Below are 23,714 nucleotides of genomic sequence, written 5' to 3'. Positions count from 1 at the left end.
TGAAAAATTAATTGACAAGTATTCGAAAAAGTGCCTCAATAAAATATTCCTAACCGTTCTTCAATAACATTAATTATTTAAGCTAAACCCAAATGGTATTAAATAAGCTTTTAACATGTTTCGTGGCTATGACTGCTTCACTTTTTTTGTTCGAAAACACCATCTTCTTCTTCGTCGCATTTCAAGCTTATTGCGTGCTCTCAACTTAGTGTTCTAGATGCACTTCCACAGTTATTAATTGAGAGCTTTCGATGCCTGCTACACACAAAAAACAAAAACTGTATCGGTAACAATATTAACCTTTCAATTTAAAAGTATCAAAAAAATCGTTATTCTAACTACGAAAATGTTTGATACAACAAGGTTGTTTTTAATTCAAAAGTGATTGTTTTAATTTTAACTTGTAGTTTTAAAAGCGCAGATTTTCAAATTGAAAATTGTTTAACTGTCAAAATTACTTTTCATGTGTTGATTTGTACCCATTTTTGGGTAGTTTTAGGATAGCGTGAGCAAACAAAAAGAAAAACGCGCAAAACGGGAGGTACATAAACTTCAGTTTTTTTAACTTGTACTAGAAAGTGTGAAGATTTGATCTGTAACGCTGTAACTGCTTGCAAATTAGAACCCATGTACTTCTGCACTGGCGGAGTGTGCCATACGGCCGAAAAAGAGATTTTTTTCATTTCAGTTGCAGCTGCTTGACATTGTATTTGGGAGAGCAATTTTTTATTAAACCGTAAGTAATTTTTGAAATCAGATAATTTGCATAATTGAATTACTGATTATTGCTTATACGCAGGTATCATTAATTTACCGAGAGGGAATCCGGCCAACGTTGATCCTTTTCCGGGGAAATCAATCCGGTAATTTGAAATTCTATTCCGTGGAACAAATAATATTTATTGATTGCTTTTGAAATTGTAGGATGAGAAACACGCTTGGACCAGTAATTTGCGGAAAATGGCATCCTCAGGCAATGGCGAATCGCCAGTAGGCCACGAGCATCAATCATACACTGTCTATCGGAGACATTTCGTAGCCTACAGCGGTGCAAGATGTTAGAGAAGGCCCTAGCAGCAGCAGGTTTAGCTGACGGACGCCGAGAGAAGTGCCCTCAATCAGTACTACAAGGATCTCAAGTGAAAAATGTCGATCCATACCAGCCTGCTGTCTAAAAAAACTGCCTACCCAATCCGACGAATATGCAGTGCGGAACCAGACAATGATATCAAATTGTGAATAAAAAATAGAGAAATAAATGAATTTGTAATTTTTAATTAAAATGATGTTACTATATTGAATATACTACTTTTGAAATAAAAATATTTAATTTGCATTAAAAATAACAATTATTGTCATTTAAAGTATACCGTACTTTCATGTCAAAAGTTTGTTTTGAATTAAGAGTAATACGCTTTTAATTTCAACCATGCCACGCTTTTAATTTGACAGTAGAACAATTTATTTTGAAAGTTTAAACTTTTAAAAGTCATGAGCGGGCAACTTTTAAACTGACAGTTGACGAACTTTCGATTTAAAAGCTAACCGCTTTCTAACAAAAAGAACCAACGCAAACTTTTAATTTCACCGATGCTTTTTTTAATTTTACTAACGATTTTTCTTTGTGTGTACCATTTTTGCATTTGTATAATTGTGTGGCAAGTCCAATCATACTCTATGCCCAGGGAGTCGAGAAATTTTCCAACGCGGAAAATTCCTAGACCGGACCGGGAATCGAACCCAGTCACCTCCAGCATGGTCTTGCTTTGTAGCTGCGCCTTTACCGACTGAGCTAAGGGAGGCCCCAAATTCGAAAACACCAACCAAACCCGAATTTGTACTCATTGATGTTTCTCTGTGAACCATGTTTGTTGCAAATTAAAATAGTTCATTACGAATCACATTGAAATTATATAAGATAATAAGTCATTTATCATGCAAAACATGATTATATAATTCAATCTGCACTGCTCTAAGCAGTTTCAACTAGAGGAGAAATTATATCATCTAATACACCAGATCTAATTAAATTTAATCACGTAGGGTAGAGCACTACTTCGTCGTAATCGTCCATTTCCATTCTATCGAGCAGAAAACATCAGTATAATACATGATTTCACCGTGCACAAATCAGTAATACGTTTCAACCGATGCGTTAGTTTACAGGCTGCAACACAAAGTCTATTAGTAGGCTTAAAATATGTTTCATTTCAAAAGATAACTTTTTATATTTAAATTTCCAACTTCTATTCAAACCATTATTATCAGATACCACCAAATTTAGAAAATTTAAAGTTCAGTTTTTTCTTGCTTTTTGCTTTTTGGTCTATATATTCAAAAAGCAAAAAGCAAGAAAAAACCGAACTTTAAATTTTCTAAATTTGGTGGTATCTGGTGATAATGGTTTGAATAGAAGTTGGAAATTGAAATCTAATAAGTTATCTTTTGAAATGAAACATATTTTAAGCCTACTAATAGACTTTGTGTTGCAGCCATAACTTTAGAGATGTTATAACCCGTCATCCTCACGAGTTTCCCGTTGCAAGTACAATGGCTTAAGCGCCACTCCCGAGGGAGACCATTTACCAAGGTTGAGGTTGCCCGGCCGTATGAGAACTTCCAGGTTAGAGGTTCCTATTTTTCCCAAATGTTTGGGCGGGAAGCGAGTTGGCTGACTAGAGCTATCCAATTACGAAAAGCATGCAGCAAAATAGTGAAAAAGATGTAAAAGATGAGAGAATGAACCTAATTGACGGCCAGTACTTAGGGACGTTGCGATACTACTGATATCAGTAAAGTATCGATACTTTTATTTCGATACCAAGTAATTAAGTATCGATACTTTACAATCGATAATTCTCCAATATCGATACTTTTATCGTGGTATCGCGGTATCGGTATCGAATCGGATGGAAAAACAAGTAACTTGATTTCGGTATATGCGTAAGTTGTGATAAGCGTGTAGGCGCATATTTTTTACACTGGGGCTTGCGCAAATGCGATCGACAAAATCCGGGAAGCTTTATCAGATGGTATCCACGATAAAGCAGATGTTGGTGATTTTAACGTGATCGAGGAACAAACTGATAAGTACGACTTCTGGGGACACCACAGGACCCTCGCTTACGTCAAACCAAACAAACAAGTACATACTGATCCTGGCGATGAGTTGGCAGTGTACCTGGCGAGACCGGTTTGCTCACTAAATGTGAACCCGTTGGAACAATGGGAGGACATGAAGTCAGTTTTTCCAGCGCTGTATCAGCAGGCTAGGATGCATATGGTCAGCATGGCAACTTCTGTTCCATGCGAGCGACTCTTTTGAAAGGCTGGATCTATAATTACTGAGACCAGAAACCGATTGTCAGCTAAATATTTACAGAAACTAATATTTCTAGCAAGCGTCGATGATGCTGAATGGTTCAATTAGTTGGTTTAAATGCTTTTGTTTTTAATAAAATTATACAAACTGTTCGTTATTGATCTTAAACATGGACTTTCAATTTAAATTCAATAACATTGCTTTTTTTTTCAAATGATTCGATACTTAAAAGTATCGATACTTTGTTTCGATAGTATCGCAAATATCAGTATTAGTTATTCGATACTAGTATCGTCAAGTCTATGTCAAAGTAGAGATTGCAAAGTATTTTTTAAGCCAAAAAAAAGATTTTTTGAAATTTCCAGAGTGGACTACCCCCTTAACGCTATCGTGGCCGTATCGCCAGGGCTGCACTAAAACGAAAGATAAAGCCAAGATGCCGATGCCAACCCCTGGGGCAACGCATACCGAGTCGTGATGGCGAAGATCAGAGGTCCAACGATGCCGGTTGGATTGTGTCCCAACAAGCTGAAAGTCATCGTCAATGCTTTCGGCCGAGGCGATAGATACGATTGGTAACTGGATGCAAGGAGCGAAGCTGCAGATAGCCCACCACAAAACAGAAGTGATGTTGGTCAGTAACTGTGAAGCAGTGCAGCGGGCAGAAACCATCGTTGGAGAGCACACCATTGTTTTGAAGCGCGTGCTGAAGTATCTGGGAGTGATGATCGACGACCGGCTAAACTTTAGCAGCCACATCGAATATGCGTGCGAGAAGGCGGCGAAGGTCATCAACGCAATAGCCAGAATCATGCTGAAAAATTCTGGTCCAAGCAGCAGCAAGAGGCGTCAGCCCAGCAGGCATGGGTTCAATCCCAGTCGGCGCCGCCGGGATGTTCTGAGGCATAACATCTCTCATCACGCCGGAAGTAAAGCCGTTGATCCCCGGTTCATGAGTTGATGGGTCGATAGGTAGGGTCCAGGTGTGAAGAGATGCCTCCCTGGCGTTGGTAGCATTGGTGCTCAGCACGGAAAACAAGATCGACGGAAAACAAATGAAAGGAAAAAAAAGCAACAGACGTCTTCTGGCTAGTGTGTCTTCATCGATACTAAGGCCTGGACTGAAACACTGAAAATGAAGCAGAACCAAAGAAAATTGAGCAGTACGTTCCAGCTCATGGCCATACTACTGCACTCACGACACGACATAACCATTTCGACTGAGGCAGTATGACGTATGATCGCAATCGGCTTCACCTTGGCGGAGAACAACGAGTGCTAGATGAGGAGAGAAACCAGAGGAGTACGAAAAATGGTGAGAACGGTATCGATGGCTAAGTGGCAGCAGGAGTGGGATGCAGCGGAGAAAGGTAGATGGACACACAAGCTACACAGGACACACTTGACGCAGTTCATGCCTGGTCATGGCTGCTTCAGAAAATACCTGCATCGGTTCGGACACGTAGCGTCACCCCTCTGTCCGGAGTGTGGCAACTTAGATGAAACGCCGGAGCATGTGGTCTTCGACTGTACAAGGTTCGAGGCAGTGCGAAGGGAGATGCTCGCCGATATCAATGCTTGGGCAGTGGGTTAGGGGAGCAGGTGTACCAACGCAAGAGGATGTAGCCTGCTGGAAGCTCTGGTAAAGTTGAACATCAGTCTGGTCAACTTAGGAACCATCGCCAGCACCTTCCGCAAAGACGGTAGAGAATGCCTTATCGACGTCACTTTCTGGCAAATATGAACTGGAGAGTGTGCGAAGAGTACACCCATAGTGACCATCAGGCAATCCGGTACAGTATCGGCGAACGGACACCGGTGGAAATGCGGAGGACGAAAGTAAGCGAGCGAAAGTGGAGAACGAAGGCATTCAATAAGGATCTCTTCTTTGAAGCTCTAAGGATTGACAGCAGCGTCCCGGGTTCAAGCGCGAACGAGTTGACCGAATCATTAGCAAGGGCATGTGACACAACCATGCCGAGAAAACTGGAGCCAACTAACAGGCGGCGTTCAGCTTACTGGTGGAACGAGGAAATTAGCGCCCTCCGTGCTAGTTGTCTTCAAGCCGGAAGGCGCGTTCAGAGAGCAAGAACGGATGCAGACAGAGAGAAGCGCAGGGTGGTGTTCGAGCGGCCAGGGCTGCACTAAAACGAAAGATAAAACTGAGCAAGTCAAACAGTTTCAAGGAGCTGTGCCGAGATGCCGATGCCAACCCCTGGGCCAACACATACCGCGATGGCGAAGATCAGAGGTCCAACGATGCCGGTTGAAATGTGCCCTAACAAGCTGAAAGTCATCGTGGAGGGACTTTTCCCACAGCATGACCCGACAAGCTGGCCACCTACACCATATGCACACAGAGTTCAGATTACCAAAGTCGGTAAAATTTTACTGGGTTTTTAAACAGCTGAGTTTTCAGTAATCAATCCAGTAGTTTTTACTTTTACTGAAAACTCCGTAAATTGCAGAATCTCTGAACTGTCAAAAATTACCGTTTAACTCAGTTAAATAATTGCTGACTTTTTCAGTAATTTATTTGTTTGCATTTTTTTTTTGCTTAGTTTTTCGGTATTTTTATTTTATTTTTTTGGTGAATAACTCAGTGAATTCATCAAAAAAGTTCCATACAAAGGGAGGATGAAAATTTATGTTTTTTATTAGGGGACTGAGTTTCAAGTTTAACGCTTCATCATGGTGATTCAGCCGGTTGGTTGGTGGCTCTCTCGGTGTGCCGGATTGCATGTCCATGCATGGAGCTAAAAGGCAATGTTAGTGAGTGTTTTTCCTTCAAAATTATTGAAACATCTGGAAGTCGATGCGGGAGTGCATAAACTGCGCAATTCCGTGGTAGTTTCTGCACTCCTGCGTTGGCTTCCAGATGTTTCACTTATTTTCACAAAGGTTTTCTATTATAACACAGCGAATCCGGAATCCGGTCAAGTGCGCGAAGTGATACGGAGCAGGATGATGCAAACAAGTTCACTTACTGGAGAGATCAGCAATATTGAATTTCATTTGATGATCATTCAGTAAATCATAATGAATACTGAAAACTCGGTACTCTATTTTACTGAGCTGTAGTCATTCCCCGTAATTCTGGTATTTTTACGGAAAATTCAGTACTTGCTATTACCGTATTCAGTAGTTAGTCGCAAGAGCTACTGAACATCAGTAGTTTCATTGAGAATAGCTGTATGTTCGGTATTTTTTGTGATTTACAGTTCGAAAACTGTAAAAAAAATTACCGAACAGGAAAGCCATGATTAAGTGTGTGGCGAGGTAGATGGAGACAACGTTTAACATGTCTTTGTGTGGGTATAGTCAACATACCTACTCGCCACTCTATAACGTGAACCCTCTGTATCGACTTGGCACCATTCAACAGAGATGGTTTGGACGCAAGCTATCATTCGAGTGTGAAAGTGTTGAGCAGGTAAGACGTGTATCCGAGTGTACCATTGTTATCCTGCAATGGGTGATTTCCCGGTGGAGTTTAGCCCTTCACATTTGGCGACCGTGAGAGGTTTTGCTGAAATTTCCACAGCAAAGTAATCGAATTTCAATATTAGTAATCAATCAAGAGGAAATCACCCATTGCACGAATAAAGAAAAAGGAAAAAGATGCTAGTTTCGGAAAACAAAATGGCTACCACATCCATTTTTACATCAAAATGGATGGTTTTTGAAAATAAACGAGCGAGTTGGGAGGACCGCTTAATTTGTTTGGAAAGGCGAGTTGAGAGGATCGCTAGATATTGCCGCGCGTTGGGAGTACCGCTTGCATTTGGAAAATAAATAAGGGCAGCGTGTTTGGAGGACCGCTTAAAGAAAAAATCAAATTAAAAGAGTAGCAGCGTAGTTGGGAGGACCGCTGATATTGATTGAAAAGGCGAGTTGAGAGAACCGCCAGGTTTTTGCCGCGTGTTGGGAGGACCGCTGGCTTTTGGAAAATGAATAAGGAGTAGCGTGTTGGGAGGACCGCTTTAGAAAAAAAAATGTTTGAGTAGAGAGTGTTCCAAATTAAAAGAGTGGCAGCGATTTGGGAGAACCGCTGGTTGTATTTTGTATAAAACGAGTCGAGAGAACCGTTAGTTTAAATTGATAAAAACGAGTTGGGATGGCCATTTGCTTTGACAATTTTTTTGTTGCGTGTAATAGCAAGCAGTACAAATATCTTTATTATATCTTTAACAGATTACGTAAATCTTTAACCGTATTGTTTGTCAAAAATGTTTTCTGCGGGAAAATACGTACGTGCACCAACGGTTACCTCTGAAAGTGATTCGGATGGTTCATCGTACGGGGAAACTAGTTGTCACGGAAGATATGTGCGCGCACAACATGCTCAGCATTCCGAAGCTGAAGATGAGTTGGCCAGTGACGAATACGCCCATTATAACAAACTCGTAGAGTCGGATGACCGTAAACAGCTGGAGGCACGAATAAACGAGCTGGAAAACGTTATTGAAGAGCTGCGTAGTATTCGTGGCAGTGCGCGAGTAGAAAATCCTACGATCAGTTCTACGACCGATGTAGACAGTACACCAAGAGTTTCATCAATATCTACCAACGACGGGAGCATCAGATGGGATAATATTAAACCATTCCCAAAAAACGTTCCGGCTACAAAGATGTGGGAAGCATGGACAGGCTTCATCGAGGATTTCCAAATAGCAGCTTCATTATCAAACGTTAGGAATCCAAAGCGTCGAGTCGAACTGCTTACACTTTCCATGGGCGATGAGCTGAAGAGTATTGTTCGGGCGGCCAAGTTGCAACCATGTTCAGAGGATGACAATTGTTTTGAAATCTTTGTGAAGAACATCGACCAGTACTTGAAGTCCATGACTGACCCCGCTGCTGAGCACGAAGCATTTTCAAATATGCACCAAGAAGAAAATGAATCCGCAGTTAATTTTCACGCACGATTGACGGAAAAGGTTCGCCTGTGTCGCTACAGTCCTGAAGATCAAGACCGCTTCGTTCGAACCCAGCTCTTGAGAGGACTTCGTAACCAGGAACTCAAGAAGGCGGCACGTACATTCGGTTACGATTCAAACTATATCGTTCAATCTGCGACCCGAGCCGAAGCGTTTCAAGCTGAAATTACGGCCTCAGTGATGGAGCCCAACGTCTTGGCAGTGTACAATCAGAACAGCGAATTCCAACGTCCGTACAAGCGCAGAGGAGAAGGTCAACACACGATTCAAAGTTCAACAAAACGGTTCAAGGATAGCTCACGATACCAGATGAACAGAACACAGTCGAGTCGTCGTAATAGATGTTCCAGATGCTTCCGTCCATCACATAGAGGCGAGGAGTGTCCAGCTATGAATAGGAACTGCAACTCTTGCGGTCGACGCGGACATTTTGCGGTGGCATGCCGTAAGGATAATGTCAATGTGGTAAAGCATGAAGGTCTCGCGCGAAATCCTGTGAATGAAGATAACAATGATCAAGTAACAAACTGAATGTTTATTTGTTTGGAAATATACCTTACATTTTGTAACAAAACATTTGGTTTTTTTTAGCAAATCAATGCTCTCTCTCTACAGGATGTGCTTGTCGCTTGTCGTGTTGGTTCTTCCATCCCAATCAAGTTTCTTGTTGACTCTGGCGCTGATGTGAACGTTATTGGCGGTAACGATTGGAACATCTTAAAAGAACAGCTTAAAAATCGTAAAGCTGTGTTTCATCCGAGATCAAACGCCACTAACACTCATCTACAAGCATACGCCAGCAACAAGCCTATGCAAATCGAGTGTGACTTCAGGGCTACAATTGAAGCAGTTGGTTATGACAAGCCGATAATCATAGCCGATTTTCTTGTCGTGAAGGAAGGGAATCGGTCTTTGCTTGGAAGGGTAACTGCCAGCGATATGGGACTTCTCAAAGTAGGAGATATGGTTAACAATTGCGAACAATCTGGAATATTTCCCAAAATGCCAAACGTAAAGGTAAAATTCAGCGTTGATCAGTCAATACCACCAGTACGAAACGCGTACTACAACATTCCCGCCGCATACCGGGAAGGAGCACGGCGCAGACTCGAAGAGAACGAAGAACGGGGGATAGTCTAGTCTAGTCTAGTCTACACATACACAGCCAGTACTTGAAAGAATCCTGGAAAATGATACATCTATCATTTTTCTTGTCATTATTAATGCCTGCTGCACATCAAGGATGTGAAACAAACAATAAAGCGGCCAGGCCTACTGTGTAGCGTTTAGTTAATTTTTGTGGAAGTGAATGTTTACCATGTCTACTTAATAAGTATAGACAGTGGTTAACATTTAATCCACAGGTAATCAAAGAGCGGGGACATACCGTACCAACCGCTCCGTATGCAGGATTTGAAAATAGGCTATATAAATCGTTGGGAGTGACAGAGCTAAGAAAGTTAATGTACACTCCTTGGTTGTCCGATCTCCTGGGATGGAACACAGGTATTTACCCCTTGTGTTCGAGCGTACAGTCCTCCCTCCGTACAAGCGTGGACGGCACCGCCAACCCACTGCCATCCCTCAATCGATCCAGCCGACCTCAGTCGAAGGACAACAGAGAGCGGTGTGCGGACGTAACCTATACGGAGGGAATGCTGTATTCGCCTAGGTTATAGCGCCCTTGCTCGCTACCATTTTCTTCTAGCGGTTGGGACCTGAGCACTAACTCTTGTCCTAGCCCTATATGGCATATGGTTATAGCGCCATTACTCGCTTTCTGAAAAGAGAAGAAGGGAAGGGAAGGAGAGGAAAAGGACTTGGGAAAAGGAAATGCGGAATTCCTTTCCTCATTAGTATTTGTATCGTCAACTTTTATGAAAACTATATAAATCATTGTTCGTGCATCATCATTATTCATCACGAAAGATCATCGCAGAACCACCTACATGTCAACCTGCAACGTGGACACCGCCGATCCCCTCGAACATTGATAGGTCGACCGACTCCGACAACCATTGAAGGATGACGTTAACGGCCCTTCGGAAATGGCAACATGGTGGAAAAATAACTTCCGATCACCCCTCGGATATAAAAAGCTCGATTCGTCGTTGGTGTGGTCTCTTGCTTCCTGAACGTCATCGGTGAAAAAAGTCAATAATAAACAGTGAAGAATTTTATTGAAGTGGTAGAGATTTTGAAGAGAATAAAAAGTGAATTGCATGTTTAACTAATGTCATTTTCGTTTTTACTACACTACACCGGTGTAGTGTAAGCAGCAATAAGTGCGAGTCATTGACAGTTCATCATCACTTCTTTGTAAACAAAGGTGCAACCGATAGCTACACCCTAATTTTTTTCGGTGTTCGGCAGTGTAGCACCGGTGTAGCTACACCGCAAAAACGAAAACGACATAAGTTAAAGATAATAAAATAGTGATTAATTTAAAAGAAGAAGAAGTGTAAGTGATTTGCACCTGCATCTGGAACCTGAAAAGAAAAGGAAAAAGGGAAACCCTACCTTCCTGCGCTCGTGAACTGGTGAATCGCTGCTCGTCTTTGTGCTACCGACAAAGTGGTCCTTCGAACCGGATACCGTCGAACTCCGGTCATCCGCCTGCCCTACTGGAAATACACACCACGTGTCACACCAGGTTGAGGTTACCCGCTCCACATCTAGGTTCTCCTAGCAACGATTGGATAAAAATACAAGGCATTGCTTGCCTGATATCAGGTAATTAGGTTTCCAATCTTGCTATTCATTGCCCTTTTGAGCTGCGCGGTCTGTGGCTTTCAGATCCGACTCAACCCTTCAACACCTTCCTACACGATGTCGAACGAGCGGCGAATTAAATCGCTGAAGACGAGGCAGAAGAGCCTCCTAACCTCGTTCGGGCTTATCAAGTCGTTCGTCGATGGCTACCAGGAGGAAACTGGTGCTCACGAGGTTCCCGTCCGGTTGGAACACCTTGTGGCCATCTGGAACGATTTCAACGCCATGCAAGCCGAGCTCGAAACGCTGGATGAAGCGGCCATCGAGGCTCACTTAAAGGAACGCATCGAATTCGAGACGTCCTACTTCAGGGTGAAGGGATTCCTGCTCGCCGTCAATAAAAACGAACCAACGTCGCCACGCACTTCTTCGTCTTCTTCTTTAGCCACGCAAAGCCCTCTGTCGTCGCATGTAAGGTTGCCCGACATAAAACTGCCAATTTTCGCCGGAAATCTCGACCAATGGTTGAACTTCCACGACCTCTTCGTTTCGTTGGTCCACTCGTCGCATGAACTGTCGAACATCCAGAAATTTTATTATCTTCGCTCGTCGCTCTCTGGGGATGCTTTGAAGCTCGTGCAAACCATCGCTATTAGTGCCAACAATTACCAGGTCGCCTGGAATCTGCTATTGGACCACTACCAGAACCCCGTACGACTAAAGCAGTCATACGTCGACTCACTGTTCGAATTTCCTTCCGTCAAAAAAGAGTCCGCTTCGGAGCTTCACTCACTGGTCGAAAAGTTCGAAGCCAACGTGAAAGTCCTTCATCAGCTCGGGGAGAAAACGGAATACTGGGACATTCTGCTGATCCGCATGTTGAGCATCCGTTTAGATCCCACTACCCGGAGGGATTGGGAAGAACACGCATCGACACTCAACGCCGTATCGTTCCAGAATCTAACGACGTTCATTCAACGCCGAGTTTCGGTTCTTCAAACTATCGGAAAGACCACCGAGACTCCATCACCGATCAACTTCTCCAAGAAACCGGTTCAACGAGTGGTTGCCAGTCACGGAGCAAGTCCAACCAACCAACGAAAGTGTGTTGCTTGCTCGGATCATCACCCTCTGTACCAATGTATGGTTTTTTCAAAATTGAGCGCTGAGGAGAAGGATAGAGAAGTTCGTCGTCACCAATTGTGCCGTAACTGTCTGCGTAAGGGACATATGGCCAAGGAATGTCCGTCTTCGAGCACTTGTCGCAAATGTAGAGGTCACCATCACACTCAGCTTTGCCAAGGTTCCGCTGCAACTAGCTTGAAAGTTGCTGACATGCCTCACCCGAAGGAGAATTCAACCCAACAATCAATCGAACAACCATCCGCTTCGGTATCAGCAACCCTCAACGAGCAGGTCAGTTACGCTTCCGCTGGACACGGACACAAAAGAGTTCTGCTCGCCACAGCTGTAGTCGTCGTAGTCGACGATAATGGGACGGAACATGCTGCTAGAGCGCTGCTAGACTCAGGCAGTGAATGTTGCTTCGCCACAGAAACGTTTTCGCAACTTGTCAAGGTCCAGCGTAAGCGAATCCACCTTCCTATCGCCGGAATAGGACAATCTTCCACGAAATCACGCTTCAAGTTCCTCTCGAAAATCCGCTCTCGTGTTTGCGACTATAACACCACTGTTGAATTTCTCGTGCTGCCGAAAGTCGCAATCGATTTGCCCTCAGCTGCTGTCGACACATCGTCTTGGGAGATTCCACCTGGCATTCAACTAGCAGATCCTGCTTTTTGCCGAACCAGCCCAATTGATCTTATTCTAGGTGCGGAAGTCTTCTTTGAATTGTTCAAAGTCTCGGGTAGAATCCAACTTGGTCCTGGTCTGCCAACGCTCATCAATTCCGTCTTCGGCTGGGTCGTCTCCGGGAAAACCACCCAGTGTCCATCAATCACTCCGATCGTTGCCAACATCGCTACTGTTGCCGATTTGAACAATCTCATGGAGAAATTCTGGTCGCTTGAAGAGGACAGCTCACGAACTTGTTACTCGGTGGAGGAAACTGCATGTGAAGAGTACTTTCGTCGAACGGTCTCTCGAACTCCCGAAGGTCGTTACATCGTTTCTTTGCCTCTGAAGGAAGACATTCTCGCTAACCTCGGCGACAATCGTCGTACTGCTATTCGTCGCTTTCGTCTCCTGCAAGGTCAGCTCACTCGAAACGATGAACTCTGCCAACAGTACCGAGATTTCATGGACGAGTACGAACAGCTAGGTCACATGGAACTTGTGCAGGATTACCAGCAACCACAACATCCTTCTTACCATCTTCCCCATCATGCCGTCATACGAGAGGACAGCACCACTACGAAAGTACGCGTGGTCTTCGACGCGTCTTGCCGTACACCGAATGGACCATCCTTGAACGACGCACTCATGGTCGGACCTATCGTGCAGGAAGACCTGCGATCAATTACAATGCGATCCAGAATCCACCCGGTCTTGCTCAACGCCGATGTCAAGCAAATGTATCGGCAGATTCTGACGGACCAACGTAGCAACAACCTGCAGCATATCGTGTGGAGTCCGTCACCAGAAGCCCCTCTACAAACATACGAGCTGAAAACCGTTACTTACGGTACCGCTAGCGCTCCGTTTCTTGCTACACGAGTGCTGCAGCAACTGGCTGATGACGAGCAGAACGATTTCCCCGAAGCTGCCAACGTTCTTCGTAAGGACTTTTACGTCGACGACTTGTTTTCCGGAGCGAACACGATAGAAGAAGCAATCACTCTACGAAAGCAACTAGAATCTCTTCTCAAAAGAGGAGGATTTGAACTACGGAAATGGGCTTCAAATGAACCAGCGGTAGTAGAAGACGTCCCGACCGAGAACAGGGCTCTCAAGTCATCGGTCGACCTCGACAGGGATCAGTGCATAAAAACCCTTGGGCTCCACTGGGAGCCAGCCACCGACGTTCTTCGCTACAAAACTCAACTTTCTTCAACCTCATCTAACGAAGCTTTGACAAAACGGATCGCACTTTCGTACATAGCACGATTGTTCGACCCACTTGGACTTGTTGGACCCGTCGTAACAACAGCAAAAATCTTTATGCAAGCGATTTGGACACTCGTGGACGACGAGGGAAAGACATGGAGCTGGGATAAGGAACTTCCACCCACATTCAAGACCCGTTGGGAATCGTACCAGTCTCAACTTCCCTCCCTCAACGAGCTTCGGATACCACGTTGCGTTCTCTTTCCGTCATCAACATCATTGCAAATCCACGTCTTCACCGACGCCTCCAATCACGCATACGGTGCGTGTGTCTACCTTAGATCAACAAACTCCAATGGCTGCGTCAAGGTAGCGCTCCTGACCTCCAAATCTAAAGTCGCACCCCTCAAGAAACAAAGCATTCCGCGACTTGAGCTGTGCGGTGCCCTTGCTGGCGCTCAACTCTACGAGAAGGTTAAGGCTTCGCTTCAATTAACGGTCGATACATTTTTCTGGGTCGATTCCACTGTAGTACTCTGCTGGCTGAAATCCTCTCCCTCTACATGGACAACATTCGTGGCGAACCGAGTATCTAAGATCCAGCTTGCTACCAAAAACTGCTCGTGGAATCACGTCGCCGGAATACAGAATCCAGCTGATCTCATCTCTAGAGGAACAACAGCGGATAATCTCACCGAAAGCAATCTTTGGTGGAACGGTCCCGAATGGCTACAGCGTGAACCTTCCGAATGGCCAATAGCTCAATCCAACTCTAATCAACCCGAAGAAGCCCTTCGAGAAACCAAGAAGCTACTCGTCATGGCAGTTCCAGCTGCCGAAGAACCGTCATTCATTGATGAGCATGTCGGAAAGTTCTCCAACTACGCACGCATGTTACGGATCACAGCGTACTGTCTTCGATTTCTACAAAACTGTCGGCTTAAAATCACTCAGCGTCCAACAAGCACCTTTCTCACCACGGAGGAAATCATCAAATCCGAATCGACACTAATCAAGCTAGTGCAGCAACAATGTTTTGGCAGCGAACGACAACAACTACTACAACGGCAACCTGTACTAGCGAAGTCTCGTCTTCGATGGTTTCATCCTTTTCTCGACGACAATCAAGTTCTTCGGATCGGCGGACGACTTAGCAACTCTCAACTTTCGTTCGACAACAAGCATCCCGTCATCCTACCATCGTCACACGCATTCTCATCGCTGCTGGTTAGATCTTTTCATCTACGACATCTTCACGCAGCGCCACAGCTTCTTCTCACGCTACTCCGTCTCCGGTATTGGATCATAGGGGCCAGGGATCTTGTCAAGCGAATGGTCCACAGCTGCGTCATTTGCTTCCGGAACCGTCCTAAAATGATAGAACAATTTATGGCGGAGTTACCTGCTGCTCGTGTTACTGCAACTCGGCCGTTCACCGTAACCGGCATCGACTATTGGGGGCCCATCCAAATCAAACCACATCATCGACGAGCAGCACCGAGAAAGGCATATGTAGCTGTTTTCGTGTGCTTCTGTACAAAAGCCGTGCATCTGGAATTGGTGGTTGATTTGAGCACAGCGAAGTTCATCCAAGCCTTGCGACGATTCGTCTCCCGGCGAGGTCTCTGTTCCGAAATCTACAGCGACAATGGACGAAATTTTGTAGGAGCTGCCAACGAATTACGTCACATACTTCGCAGTCAAGAACATAAAGCTACAGTCGCCGAAGAATGCACGAAAAACGGGATAAAATGGCACTTCAATCCGCCGAAAGCATCTCACTTTGGTGGACTGTGGGAAGCTGCTATCGCATCGGCTCAAAAACACTTCGTCAGAGTGTTAGGATTTCGCACTTTGGCCTTCGATGACACTGAAACTCTGCTCGCTCAAATAGAATGCTGCTTGAATTCCAGGCCAATCGTTCCAATCAGCGACGATCCTAATGATTTGGAGGCGCTCACTCCTGGCCACTTTCTAACCGGTTCCGCCTTGAAATCTGTTCCTGACTACGATTATTCAGCAACCCCGTGCAATCGTCTTCGTCACTGGCAGCAAACGCAAAAAATCTTTCAAGATTTATGGCAGAGATGGCACATCGAATATCTGGCAACTCTCCAGCCACGAACTAAGTGGATAAATCCTTCAACCACCATTGAAATTGGACGACTGGTCATCATTAAAGACGAAAATGCTCCTCCCATGCGCTGGAGAACAGCCCGAATCACCGAGATCCACCCTGGAACCGATGGAATCGTTCGTGTTGTCACTCTACAAACACCTCACGGGAAATTTACTCGACCGGTATCCAAAATCTGTTTGCTGCCGATTGCACCATCACCGCTGAATGAAAACCATTCGTCGTCTAATCCACTGCTCACCGAAGAATCTCCAACCAACCAGCACTAATTGGATATGATCATCCAAATAAATCTCCAATGAAGAGGACCTGCAATAAGTTATACAAGGCCCTTTTTTCAAAGGGACAAGGTGAGAACCTGTCCAATTAATTATATATTTGCGAAACCCGCTACCGGGTCTTCTGTTTTCTTTTGCCAGCAACAGCAACAAATAACAATCGTCGTTCAGTAGACCGACAACAAGATGACGTCTATCACCAAAACATCGATCACGAAAAATCGGAACTACTCAACGAACGGACAGGGTAGAACACGGTAAACCAAAACTACCCAATGGAAGGAAGCATTTCATCGAGGAATAATCAGAAATACAATTTCTGAAGGGGCCAGAATGTTCGTGCATCATCATTATTCATCACGAAAGATCATCGCAGAACCACCTACATGTCAACCTGCAACGTGGACACCGCCGATCCCCTCGAACATTGATAGGTCGACCGACTCCGACAACCATTGAAGGATGACGTTAACGGCCCTTCGGAAATGGCAACATGGTGGAAAAATAACTTCCGATCACCCCTCGGATATAAAAAGCTCGATTCGTCGTTGGTGTGGTCTCTTGCTTCCTGAACGTCATCGGTGAAAAAAGTAAATAATAAACAGTGAAGAATTTTATTGAAGTGGTAGAGATTTTGAAGAGAATAAAAAGTGAATTGCATGTTTAACTAAGTTAAAGATAATAAAATAGTGATTAATTTAAAAGAAGAAGAAGTGTAAGTGATTTGCACCTGCATCTGGAACCTGAAAAGAAAAGGAAAAAGGGAAACCCTACCTTCCTGCGCTCGTGAACTGGTGAATCGCTGCTCGTCTTTGTGCTACCGACAATCATTTTTCCTTGGTCAGAGGTATTATTACGACTAAAAGTTACGAAAAAGCACTGATGCCTTCATTAAGTTCCACTTCAACGCAACGTTCAATGGTTAAACAAGTAAACAAGTTATTAAAATGAAATCACGTTCCCGAAAGCAGTCAACAATGTATCTTAAACCGGATCAAGCGTGCGCCCTATTTTTCTAAACATTCCGACGCGTTCCGCCCAATATCTATCAATTACGTTTTTCTACAATAGTAGCCTGGGATAAATCCTAATTCGACCGACACGTGTTTGTTGAAAAATTATATTCTGCCTAATATCAGTAGTCAGTAGTCATTAGGAAACCTGTTACTATATTACCACATATGTATCCTTCTTTCATGAATTTGTTTTACGAACATGATCTAACACAACCTTTTTCTATGACAAAACTATATTTTGATAAAATTGGATCATTGCCTAGACCAACTATTGAAACTAAAGAACAAAACAATTGGCCATAAAATCTTCCTGTAACCATTTTTTTATGACTGCAAAAAGTTTGAACTCTGGGGTTCGAAGGTGATAGCTTTACCGTATACCCATTAGCCCATTTCAAGATCGCATGCTTCCGAAGATTTTGCTTACAATAAGCCCCGCTCCGGTACAGTATCGATGCTGATAATGTAGGAAAATAAATAAAACTACTTTATGACTCAAAGTGCAATGAATGAGCGTTAGTTTCGGGATCATTTCAGTGTAAGAGTTATGTTAGTTTTGATCCGTAATCAGCCCTGCCGACCCCTCAACATTAGTTGCAGGCAGTGGTTGTTAGATAATGCGGCACTGTAATTACTACTATTTTAGAGGTATGATTCGTCAAGTTTATACAACTCTGAACTATGAACTCTGAGGCAAACTATCTATCTAACAATTACAAAAGCAAACCTAAACTTACAATTATATGCAAATGCAAAATGAAACTTGACAAATCATCGTCAATCCCCTTATTCCAGGGCCTGACGATTTGAATGTAATTTTGATCAGTGAACGGGTACATTTTCTCACCATGAACCTATCATCTCCAGCCTATCTGAACTATTTAATAAATGGAAGCCATAACATGGGTTACGCTCCCCCTAAGCGGACCCTCCGCATCCTGTCTCTGTCTTATCTCAAATACAAAATGCCAATGGTATGAATGTATCTATATATAACATGGAAATGACGTACAATCAAATAAACCCGTAGCCCACTCACTTGGTCAGGCTTCAGAATCGTCCAATGGGCAGTGCGCTCTACACGCCAAGTTACCTTTTTTCAAATTTACCGCAATTTTGATATTTTACCCATTGAGTGTTGATTAGTCACAATGAAAAATTGTGACAGAAGTTGAGGTTACTAGTGTATTAAATAATCTAGGTCCTATTTAGGATTATATCTGAAAAATCCAAATCTGGCCAACGCCCACCCTAAACCTAAACCTGTTCTAATCCACCTGAAATGACTAGAACGAAGAACGGGGGATAATAGAAAAAGTCAAATCTGCACCTCAGTGGATCAGTGGTATGTCGGCAGTCGCAAAAGGGAAAGATGACTTTCGTTTGGTGGTGAATATGCGGGCGCCCAATAAAGCCATCAAGCGAGAGTACTTCCGCCTACCGCTGATTGATGAGATGAAGGTGAAGCTGCATGGCGCAAAATTTTTCTCAAAGCTTGATCTTTCCAATGCCTTCTATCACCTTGAGTTATGTGAGGATTCACGAGACCTGACTACATTCTTGTCAGAGAATGGAATGTTTCGTTTTACGCGCTTGATGTTTGGCGTGAACTGCGCGCCTGAAATTTTTCAGCGTGAAATGACTCGTATCCTTAAAGATGTTGAAAACAAGATAGTTTATATAGATGACGTACTCATATACGCTGAAACCCTAGAAGAGCTTAGGAAAACCACCGCACTAGTTTTACAAACCTTGCGATCAAATAACCTTACGATCAATGCTGCCAAATGCGAGTTCGATAAAACGCACATAAAGTTTTTAGGACACGAATTAAGCGAAAAAGGTTTTAACATTGAGGCAGCTAAGATACGAGATATTCAGAAATTTCGGCAACCAGAAACAGCGTCTGAACTAAGAAGTTTTTTGGGACTAGCTTCATTTGTAAGTCAGTACATCAAGAATTTTGCAGAAATATCTAGTCCTTTGTGGATTGCTGTAACGACTCAAAACTGGAGCTGGGGGAAGGAGCAAGAAAAGGCATTTGAACTTGTAAAGGATAAGATAATCCGCTCTACCGTATCCTTAGGTTACTTCTCTGAACATGATAGAACCATCCTTTATACGGATGCCTCACCACACGCACTGGGTGCAGTGTTGGTTCAGCATTGCAAGGGTGGAACGCCGCGGATCATAAGTTTTGCGTCTAAGTCGCTAACTACAACGGAAAGAAAATATGCTCAAAACCAGCGGGAGGCTTTAAGCGCTGTTTGGGCCGTGGAGCACTTCTCCTATTTTTTGCTGGGGAGACATTTTGTTTTGCGCACAGATGCTCAAGGTATGACCTTCATTTTGAATAGATCACGTGAGGAATCGAAAAGGGCCTTGACAAGAGCTGACGGCTGGGCTTTACGCCTTAGCCCTTACGACTTCGACGTGGAATACATTCGAGGACGAGAAAATATCGCCGATCCATCGTCACGGCTATACCAAGGTGAAGATGAAGCTTTCAACGAAAAAGTAAGCCCTTGGGAAATATGCCGTTTGGAGCCACACTCTAACGATTTTCTTACAGAGAAAGAAATTCAAGAGTTTACGAAGAAGGATGATATCCTTCAACAGGTAATGCTTTTGTTCATATTATAGTTATAATTTAATGATTATGCACCCACGTGACATATTATAAATTTTGCTTTCCCAGGTAATTTGCTCGTTAGAAACGGGAAAGTGGCCGAAAAATGTGCTGAGGTATAAATCGATTGCTAATGATCTGGTTTATGAAGAAGGAATTTTAATCAAAAATGGATGTGCCGTTATTCCGGACAGCCTTCGGAAAAAAGCTTTGGAAATAGCACACGCAGGTCATCCGTTAGAGGCAAAGTTTAAGAGTATTCTGCGCAGACGTGTCTGGTGGCCAAGAATGGCAAGTGATGCAGAGGAATGGGTAAAAACGTGTATTTCTTGTGCGGTGAATGGGAGGCCAGAAAGACCAACTCCAATGCAAAGATCATTCGCTCCCAACGCCGTCTGGGATACCATCGCACTTGATTTTAATGGACCGTATCATAAGCTTGGTGGAATATTAGTTCTGGTTGTTATAGATCTCAGATCTAGGTACGCAATAGCACGTCCGGTGAAATCTACTAATTTTGAATGTACTAAAGCTGCACTGGATACTATTTTTGATAGAGAAGGTTTTCCAAGGGCGATGAAATCCGATAATGGACCACCGTTCAATGGAGACGACTACGCACGTTACTGTTCTGAACGCGGTATTCAAGCAATATTTTCAACCCCATTTTACCCACAGCAGAACGGTCTGGTTGAAGGGTTTATGAAAATTGTTAACAAAGCTATGTCCACAGCATTGGCAACAAGAGCAAACTATCAAGCAGAATTACAAGCTGCAGTACAAGCATATAATGCAGCAGATCATACTGTTACTAAATTGCCACCCGAGGAAGTTTTATTGGGCCGTAAAGTGAAGCGTGGTCTACCACTCCTCAGACACGAGAAGTCTTATTACGACGAGCACTTATTGGATGCCAGAGACCGTGAAGCCAAGATTCTATCCAAAGAACGAGAGGATGTTCGTCGTGGAGCTAGGACGAGTAGAGTCAAGCCAGGTGACACAGTTGTTGTAGAACGCCGATCGAAATTGAAAGGGGACAGCAGATTTGGCATCAAACGTTTTACCGTATTGGAGGAGCGTAATGGCAGTTTGGTTCTCTGTGATCCCGAAGGACAGCAACTCAAGCGGCATGTATCACAGAAAGCAATGGCGAGAAACGAAACCGGTGAATGCACAAGATCCTGTGCAGCAATTAAATCCCGATGATAGTGCTAACGACGATCTTCTTCAGCGACCGGAAAGGGAGAGAAGAGCACCATCATATCTTTCCGAATACGTCCGTTCAGCTGAGAAAGACCTCCACTATCTGCAATAAGTGTAGTAACGGAGACGGTTCCTACAGATTCAAATGAATATTTCTGAGCACTATTGAATAATTATTTGATTTTATTTACCCGTGGATTTTGCAAGTGTTTTAATTTTAAATTCTTGATGAAACTGGATGTGTTTTCTTGCTTTAAAATTGATCGTGGAAATCGAATCGGCGATACGAATTTATTTCTTGATGACCCTTGATCCTTTTTTTTCTATTCAGGAGAAAGTGGAACTAGGTCTTCATGCTTCGATATTCACAATGAAAGTGGTATCCAAAGGACATTGTGTCAAACAAGTACAATCTCTCAAGACTCAGGCTACTATGTTTTTTTTGTGTCTCCTTGAAGGTAAAGACGAGGGTTAAGATGCTAAAAAAAGTTTTTTTAATACTTTTTTAGCTTCATTTTGATTTTCTCGGGAGGAGAAGGGGAATGTGTGGGTATAGTCAACATACCTACTCGCCACTCTATAACGTGAACCCTCTGTATCGACTTGGCACCATTCAACAGAGATGGTTTGGACGCAAGCTATCATTCGAGTGTGAAAGTGTTGAGCAGGTAAGACGTGTATCCGAGTGTACCATTGTTATCCTGCAATGGGTGATTTCCCGGTGGAGTTTAGCCCTTCACAGTCTTCAACGAGGAACTACTAGCAACAGCGAAAGGGTTGAAGGCGAAGAAAGCTCTCAGCCGAGGGGCACGCAGTACAAAGAACCTTAAAGTAATTAATGCGTTTTGAAGTAGTACTGACGGTAATTAAAACTATCTATCCGTACTTAATGTAATTAAAAGTATTGAAAATGTGATAAATGTGCTTTAATTACGAAATTTCAACTGTAATTAATGGAGTTAAAAAGTAGTTAATGTTTCACATTGTGTAATTAATGTAATTAAATCAGTAGTTAATGGAATTAATTTAATTACAGCCGTTGTCTGCGTTGTAGTTAAAGGTTATTGCGTGCCCCTAGCTCTCAGCCCGGATGGAATTCCCAACGTGGCGTTGAAGGTAGCGATCCAGACTTTCCGGACATGTTCAAAATGGTGCTGCAGAAATTTCTGGACAAGGGTCAGTTCCCTGATAGGTGGAAGGTACAAAAGCTTTTGTTTTTGCGGAAGCCCGGAAAACCGCCGGGGGATCCTGCATCGTATAGGCCAATATACTTGCTGGATACTGTCGGAAAGCTCTTGTAGAGGATCATCCTGAACAGGCTGACGAAATGCACGGAGAGCGAACACGGATTGTCAGAGAGGCAGTTCCAGGCGCTCCATAGAATGAGGGTTTTAGACTACACAGCTAAAAAAAAGTAGTGTAAATTTCCGTTACTATGATGCACATAAATGGAGCGTCATAAATCATACAAATTTACATTATAAATCGTGTAAATTTATGAGACATGTCATGCAATATTCCATATATTGTATGCAACTTTCCACATTTGTTTGCAACATTTCTTACAAGCTGCTAGTTTACGTGAAAAGGAAGTTTACATGCATGAATGTTTGCATGTCTGGATGTTTACATCACCAGTAAAATTCAGATTTTTTTAGTGTGTACCTATGCAAGATTCTAAGTAGCTACTTCCAGAACCGGGTGCTGGTCTACGATACAGACACGGGGCAGAAATCGCTTAGGATCATGGCGGGAGTTCCACAAGGCTCCATTCTAGGTCCCACGCTGTGGAACGGAATGTACAATGGTGTGCTGACGCTCAAACTGCCCAAAAGAGTTGAGATCGTTGGCTTTACGGACGATGTTGTCTTGACGGTACCAGTTGAGACCCTGGAAGAAGTGGAAATGCTTTCGGCCGAGGCGATAGATACGATTGGTAACTGGATGCAAGGAGCGAAGCTGCAGATAGCCCACCACAAAACAGAAGTGATGTTGGTCAGTGCTTACACTTCGACGAACGTGCACTTTAAAAGCTCTGATGAAATATTTCTTCACTCCACTGTGTCTCCAAACAGAACCGTTCAACAGTAAGAAATCTGTCAACAAAAGTATTCAAACTTTGATACCGGTTTATCCAATACAGCTAAACATTTGCGTAATAGGCTGAGCTGAGTAAATGGTCGCTTCAATTGCCGCAGCTGCGTTTTACACGATATCCATCGCCATTAACATGCTGTGATGCCAGATTAAAGATAGATTAAAATGAAGTCATTCGTCATCCAACCAACATGGTTGTCTTAGATAAATATGTTCCTAGATAGAGGTTATTCATATTGAATGTAAATTCTTTATAAGGTAGAAACCACTATGAAAAGACGATGATATTCATCACGTGAATCCGAAACGAAGCAATGAATCATAACAATAAAGATTATAATTAAACTACATTCCTGAAAATGCACTAGCCTTTT

General features: G+C 43.4%; 1 protein-coding gene across 1 annotated transcript; it reads left to right on the top strand.

Moving 5' to 3' along the window:
• The first annotated feature begins 11,091 nt into the window (after window positions 1-11,091).
• Window positions 11,092-23,334, top strand: LOC135713181 (uncharacterized). The gene is made up of 3 exons (XM_065236293.1): window positions 11,092-14,888; window positions 22,902-23,234; window positions 23,319-23,334. Exons 1-3 carry the CDS (start codon window positions 11,092-11,094, stop codon window positions 23,332-23,334), a joined length of 4,146 nt encoding a protein of 1,381 aa, XP_065092365.1.
• Window positions 23,335-23,714: the final 380 nt, after the last annotated feature.

The sequence above is a fragment of the Ochlerotatus camptorhynchus genome, unplaced genomic scaffold (assembly GCF_037179485.1).
Source record: "Ochlerotatus camptorhynchus isolate MF236.1 unplaced genomic scaffold, CSIRO-AGI_Acam_v1.1 ptg000543l, whole genome shotgun sequence".
Taxonomy (NCBI): domain Eukaryota; kingdom Metazoa; phylum Arthropoda; class Insecta; order Diptera; family Culicidae; genus Ochlerotatus; species Ochlerotatus camptorhynchus.
This window is presented reverse-complemented; position numbering and strand designations above follow the sequence as displayed.